The sequence below is a fragment of the Enhydra lutris genome, unplaced genomic scaffold, assembly GCF_002288905.1.
Source record: "Enhydra lutris kenyoni isolate GAN:26980312 unplaced genomic scaffold, ASM228890v2 scaffoldscaffold4, whole genome shotgun sequence".
NCBI classification, from domain to species: Eukaryota; Metazoa; Chordata; class Mammalia; order Carnivora; family Mustelidae; genus Enhydra; species Enhydra lutris.
In genome coordinates, this window is record NW_019154088.1 from 59,977 (window position 1) to 67,091 (window position 7,115).

At 48.3% G+C, this 7,115-nt stretch overlaps 1 protein-coding gene across 1 annotated transcript; it reads left to right on the plus strand.

The window, feature by feature from the left end:
• Positions 1-649: 649 nt before the first annotated feature.
• LOC111140693 (ribonuclease pancreatic-like) lies at positions 650-2,352 on the plus strand. Its single transcript, XM_022492904.1, has 2 exons — positions 650-672; positions 1,872-2,352. Exons 1-2 carry the CDS (start codon positions 650-652, stop codon positions 2,350-2,352), a joined length of 504 nt encoding a protein of 167 aa, XP_022348612.1.
• The last annotated feature ends 4,763 nt before the right edge of the window (positions 2,353-7,115 follow it).

Sequence of the window (7,115 nt, forward strand, 5' to 3'; positions counted from 1 at the left end):
ATCCTCCAAACCCTGCTCTTCCTGTGCAGGAGGGCGCTTCTGGGGGATTGCTCCAAAAAACACAATCCTGAGACTTCCCAGTAAAGTCTTTTGTTCTTTTTCAGTTTTCCCTTTCTTTCTCAGTTGACAGAGGGAAATTTCTGCCTAGAAATATGGTGTTCTCTATTTTTTCTCCAAAGAGGATTTGGGTGATTTTTGTTTCTTTGTTTTATAAGTAGTTTGCAATCCCAGCATGGGGCTCAAACCTGCAACCAACCACGAGATCAAGAGTCTCATGCCCTGGTGACTGAGCCAGCCTGATATCCCTTGGGGATTTGGTTTGACTTTAGTTCCTCTCCTCCACTCTGACCTTCCAGGAGCTGTTGCTGTGGCCAAGAACTGCCACACACCCACCTTCCACATGCAGAAGAGCTGAAGTGGCCAGCAGTCCGGAGGTTGCAGGTCTCCTCCTCCTCCCTGAGGGGCACTGCCCATACCTACACCCCCTCAACCCCAGACCTCAGGTCCTTGCAGCATTCCATTGGGTGCAGCTGGATACCCACACCCTCCCCCCTACAAAGAGGTGATGTTGGAATTCCAGCCATGCCAGGACCCCTGGGGAGACAGAGGACATCCTTTCCCTGCTGTTGTGAGGATCATTGTGAGGTTTATGTGTCCTTTACAAACCTCCAAGCGCTATTTGTTGAGAATGGCCTCCTGAGATGACAAGGACTTTGCTGGGGTTCAGACATCAATACCATTGTAGCCAAGATTCACCTTTCCCAGCAGTCCTGAAAAAAAAGTGGAGTGGATGTTTCCCTACAATGTCCTTCCTCACAAGGTCCTTGGTTCCCACTAAAGTGAAACCAAGAGGCTCCTCCCACCTATCTTTCCTTGGAAGCCAAGCCCCTTTGTAATCTGTATAAGAGTCCCTCCCCAGGGATCCAGAGATCACAGAGACTGGCCTTCTGCTCTGTGCTAGAGACCAAGCTAGAGATCCAGGTCAGTGGCTGAAGAGGTGGTCTCAGGGACTCCTTCTACTTCTGTGTTGGATTGGAGGGACCGGGGTGGCTGAGGTTAGCACCTGAAAAAGCTTGAGGTGGACCAATATCGGGATGGAGCATGTGGGCTGCAGGGAACCAAAGGCACCGGGGGAGGGAAGCATTGCTCTTGGGAATACACTGGCATCCCTCTATGATGCTGCTGTTGGTCACTGGGCCGTTGCCCTTGTGTTCGAGGACAACAGGCCTCTCTCTGTCTACCACGATCCTGGAGGTCATGTGGTATTTCAGGGATGCAGTTTGGCTCATGGTTTATTCAAAAGGATTTTCTAATAAGCCCCTTGAGCACTGGGTATAAATGTATTTGTTTTTTAAATATATTTTATGTATTTTTTTATTGTTTTAAGATTTTATGTATTTATTTTTTTGACAGTGAACCACAGAAAGCACAGGCAGAGCGGGCAGCAGAGGGAGAGGGAGAAGCAGGCTCCGCATTGAACAGGGAGCTGGGCTCGAGGTGGGGCTCGATCCTAGGACACCCAGATCATGACCTGAGCTCAAGGCATGAGCAGACTGAGCCATCCAGGTGTCCCCTCAAATGGATTTTAAATTTTAAAATTGCTAGTATTCAGACACAGCACTGTAGGATTTTAGTTCACTGTCAAGTCACCACCCAGAGGTGAGGACCACCTCTCTCCAGCAAGGGGGACTTAAATGCTCTTGGACAAGAGTGTATGTAAGAGTCTCAATCCTTGGAAAATTGCACAGGAGGAGGGATTGGCCTTGGGTCTGGCTGACCCAAAGGGAGACTGTGAGCCAGGGAGGCCACGTGTAGGAGCTGGGGTTCTTTCTCAGGCAGTGCTTTTTCTCTTCTCTCCCTTTCCTGGCTAGGCTCTTCCAGAGGAGTGAGACCACCATGGCTCAGGAGAGGTTCTTCATCCTGTTTCTACTACTGGTCCTGGTGCTGCTGGTGCTGGGCTGTGTCCAGGTTTCTCTGGCCAAGGAGTCTCAGGCCGAGAAGTTCCAGCGGCAGCACATGGACCCGGACACCTCCACCATCACTGCCAGCTACTGCAACGAAATGATGAAGCGCCGGAATATGACGGTTGGACAGTGCAAGCCAGTGAACACGTTTATCCACGAGCCTCTGCCAGATGTCCAGGCCGTCTGCTTCCAGCGAAACGTCCCTTGCAAGAACGGGCAGCCCAACTGTTACCAAAGCAACTCCAAAATGCGCATCACCGACTGCCGCCTGAAGAAAGGCTCCAAATACCCCAAATGCGACTACGAGACCCAGCAGCTACATAAATCCATCATCGTGGCCTGTGAAGGGAACCCATATGTGCCAGTCCACTTTGACGGTTCTGTGTAGGTCTGCACCTGAGGCCAGAACAGCGAGATGCCCCACCTCCCTCTTGTGGCACATGCTTCTCCCCTCTCCCTTTCTTGTTCTGAGGGATAGAACTCCACTCAGGGCTCATATCCAAAACACATGTGTCCCTGCCCAGGGCTTGCCCCTGTGTGGTTTGGGGGGTGAAGGGAGCCCCATGTGAACCACTTCACTGCTTCTTTCAATAAAACACTTTTGCAACCACCTGGATTTCTGAAGCTGTCGCCATCTGGTACTGTCTGTGTGATTGCTTTCCTGCTCGGGTGAGAACTGAAAATCTGGGTAGAATCATTACGTGCCTTTGCTCCTGACTCTTGGTTCTCAGTGACCTGAGATCATTCCTTTGCTCAGAGATGCCTTGCTGTCAAATATGAAGCTGTTAAGTATGGGCTATTTGAGATGAAAGGGAGCTACAGTCCGGGACTGTCCTGCTGGGTGAGTTGATGGAGTGTGAGCTCAAATACCGAACTCTCTGACATGGAAGGAAGGACAGGGTGACCTCAAGAAGACCCTGCTCAGACCCTGGCTGCGAGGACATGGGGATGAAATTATGATCTTAAATTTTCATTTTCCTTTTATTGAGTGAGTTTTTACCAGATCACAAAAATGGCCATCTCTTAGTTGGAAAGTTGGAGCCTTCCACTTAGGAGCCAGAGGGGTCTGTAAGGATTATTAAATTGAAGGAGAATAAGTAGATTTTGAATCGTGTATCCCTTTCATGGGATGGGCCTGCCTAGCACACTGTAGAAAAAAATTCTAATAAGCAATGTGGTTGAACAGTAGCCTCCGTTGAAGGCAGGATGGACATAAATGTGTGTGTTCCACTTGCCATCCCTGAGATAACGTAATTCCCACTTTTACAGAGGAACAGCCTGAATCTCAGAAAGGGTAAGTGACTTGCTCACGGCTGCTGCTACTTAGTGGCACAGCTGAGAATAGACCCCAGGTTTCCTGGCCTCCAGTCCTTGTTCTTTCTGCACCACAGTGGACTCAGGAAGAAAATCCTGCAGTCTCCCTTTTCCTAAGTGCGGTGGAGGAGGGCACCTGGGTGGCTCAGTCAGTTAAGTGGCCGACCCTTGATTTCAGCTCAGGTCTCTATCTCAAGATCTCAGGGTCATGAGTTCCAGCCACGCATTAGGCTTCACTGGAGGCATGGTGCCTACTTAAAAATCATAACTATTAAGAAACAAACAAAATCCCAATCCCTCTAATTGCTGTGGATGGAGCTATAGCTCTCTCCTGACCTTGCTGGTAGCTCTCTCTCCTGTTTCCAGGGTACCGGGTCTGTGAGTGCTCCGTGTCTGGCACCACTTCTATAGAGCCCTTGAACATGCTTTGAATCAGCTTCTGTCATCACTTCATCATTTCATTGGACCCCCTGTTTCCAGCTGCATCTGGCTCCTAGAACTAGAGAAAAGCCCTACTTCCAACCAGTCTGACCAGTTCAGTCATTGTCCTTACACACAAAATTCATAAATATTGGAAGAGACTGTGTTTCCGTTAAGTGAAGTGAACCTTTTGCTTCTGAAGAGGGGAAAAGCACTGTGGGTGACAAGGGCCAGACATCCCTGCATTTCTGTGGTAATGAGGATCCCACTTCTTACTAGCAGTGAGGATGAAGATGGAAACTTGGAGTATCTTGACAGGTTCCTTGGGCCAGAATTTGTATTAAGTTCATTGAACCCTTATTCCCAAACCTCAATCTCCTCATTTCCCTCCTGCTGGTGCTAAGAGAACGCTTTCCTGGAGCCTTTAAGAATACTCACTGGGGGGTTTTGCTTCACTCTCGGCACATTTACCAGCTCTGGCTTCTGACTCCCCTCATGTTCTGGGCCTGGGACTGCTCGGGGCTTCTGTCTGTGGAAGAAAGTGATAAGTGGTGACAGTGGTCCAGACCATCACACCTGGGGAGCCTATGGGGAGGGAAAGTGCTCTGAATAGGAGGACACTGGGAGAGGAAAGACAGAATCCTGTCATAAAGAGGGTCAGGCACAATCAAGAAGAGAAACACCTGATAGTCTGGTGACAAATTGGAGGTCTCTGTTCAGTGGGGAGACTATTGCTACCCCACAAAGAAAGGAGTACTAACCCCTTCCAGGAAACAAATCTGGGCAGATAGATTGGAAATTTGAAGTGCTAACATATTAAGGTGAGTATCTGCTTCAAGGCAGAAATGGCCATAGCCAGTGATTCTTTTAAGAAGGATAATGCTAATTTCCAGGAAATTCTTGAAAACAAACAAGCCTCGGAAATTCTGCATTCTCAGTGGACAGGTAAGCCCATCTCCATGTCCCAGTTTCTCCTTACTCCTGCAGCTTCAAGTATTTCCTCAAAATCATAGTGTCTTCTGCCCTAGTGATCCTCTTCTGTCCCTCTCAGGGGTAAATTCTTCCTTCAGTCCTGCAGCCAAGAGCACCCCCACACAGTACTACCTCACGTCAAAAGAGATCTGTCCTCCACAGCTAAAGGAGTCCTTCACTGAACAGGGTACCTGAGACTCACCCTGGTCCTTTCTTTCCAAGTGCTGCCTCATCAGCATTTGCACTTTGAGCTTTCTCTCTAACTGAAAGGAAAGGCCGCTCCCAATCCCTACTCTTGCCTTCTTAAGTGAGTCAGCTCTCACAGGGCAAGTGTGAACACTGAGAGGGTGCAGAATCTATCTGCCATCATGGAAAGCACTTGCCTATTGCTTTTGGGACTTGATCATAAATGTGGGATGGCCCTCCACCTACATGATTCATGGCTCATGATGGAGGGTCCTACACAGAAGGCACAGAATGAAACCCTATTTCTGAGGATGAGACAGGAGCACAACTGCAAGTATCTCAAAACATTGTCAGGAATCACTTCCTAGGGGGCAAATAGCATAATACCTCTACAAATCCTTCAGCAAATCCATGAGTACCTTGGGTTGCTACAAGCTTACAGTAAGCGTGGATGGGAACATGTCTTCTTGGCTTCCTCCCTCCAAGCTTATTTCCCTTCTCACTCTCTTACTGTCTTCTTAATTAACAAGAAAGAAAAAGTTGTTCATCTGAAGGCACAGAGTATCGCTGGATATGTTCTACTAAGGAGTAAGGTGACTGTACTTTAAGGTCATGACTGTTATCTGCCATTCTCTAGTTTCTTCTAGTGACAAGTCTGGGGAAGGCCTACACCCGGGGTTACTTTCCTTTCTTTTCCATCCTCCATGAGTCTGCAGCTGGGTAGATAATGGCACCAGGGCACCTGATTGAGCCCCAGCCCCACGATCAGCTCCCTGGGCCTGAAGCACATCTACAGCCCTCACTGGGCCACGATTTTCTAATCTGTAAAACCAGAGGGATGGGTTTGGTCATTTCCAAGTCCCTTTACACTGCTGACTTTCTAGAGGAGTGTCTGTTCTCTTTCTAGCAGTGTTGCCCAGGGGCATGTGGGTTTTGGCTACATGTGAATAGCCAGCTCTAGAACAGTCACCTCACTGAGATCTGGTTTAGGTCAGAGCACTCTCTCTGAGGCCTGGGTCATCCTAGCCAACTTGGAGCACCCTTCTAGGGGAGATTCTCCTCTCAAGCAACTTCAGACGGCCTCTGAGAGTCTAAGCTGGCAGCTCCCTTCCACCAGGGCTTGTTAGGCTTCCTGGACCCTGACAGCCCATGGAGATTTTCGTTTGGCTCCGATGCCCCAGAGGGGAGAGATAAATGCCGAGGCAAGATTAGGGCAGCAAACAAGAGAACGCGAGAGTGGGACCTGGAATTTTCTGAGTGTCATTGGAAACATGCCTGATAGAGGTTGAGGGGTACTTGGCTGGCTCAGTCCACACAGCATGAGACTCTTAATCTTGGGAGTTCTAAGTTTAAGCCCCATGTCGGGTGTAGAGATTACTTAAAAATATGACCTTTAAAAAAAAATAGAGGTTAAGAGCTGGGCCCTGCTTCAGGCCAGCATGTTTGGCAGCCTCTCTTCCCCTTGTCCTTCAGATTCCCCCTTCCCTCCCATAAACACCACTGAACAACTTTTTAAGAGGACAGCTGTCCGATAATGGGGACTGTGCTATTGTAACATAGAGACAAAATCCGTATGTGCACATGACTAGATACACATGTGATCATGTATATAGACCTGTGAAATTAAGGAAAATCAGGGCCAGGAGGGCCATTTGTGATCTGGCTCCAAGAACTTCATCTTAAGGATGGAGAAACTACGGCATGAAACCAAGAATAGAATGAAGAAAACCAAGTCTGTGGATTCCTTGAGTGTGGGCTTTTGTGTTTGCTTGCAAATTTGTGTTTTTTTTTTAATTTTTAAAAATGATCAGAATAGGAATATATATCTTTTCAATGTATAATTCTCTGAATTTTTTCCTAAAGATTTTATTTATTTATTTGACAGAGAGATAGAGAGCATAAGTAGGCAGAGTGGCAGGCAGAGGGAGAGGGAGAAGCAGGCTCCTTGCCGAGCATGGAGCCCAACATGGGGCTTGATCCCAGGGCCCTGGGATCATGACCTGAGCTGGAGGCAAGCACTTAACCAACTGAGCCCCTAGCCACCCCTGATTCTCTGAATTTTAACACACATAGAAAGTTGTTACGAGATGATTTAATGAACGAGGAGCCCTGGCCCTGCAGAGGCCAACTGCTCTATCCCAGGAAATCCGAGGGGGCTGGACAAATCCACAGCACAGCTCCCGGCTGGATCTGCCAATACTGTTGCCAAACAAACTCAGATAAACTCCTCACAAGAGAAGCTAGTAAGTCAAGAGATAA

What these genes read in the sequence shown, in the direction of transcription:
- LOC111140693 (XM_022492904.1), top strand. Translation starts at nt 650, where the DNA reads ATGTGTCCTTTACAAACCTCCAA. An exon ending in TGTCCTTTACAAACCTCCAA is followed by an intron (nt 673 to 1,871) that starts GCGCTATTTGTT and finishes TTTCCTGGCTAG; the next exon opens with GCTCTTCCAGAGGAGTGAGA.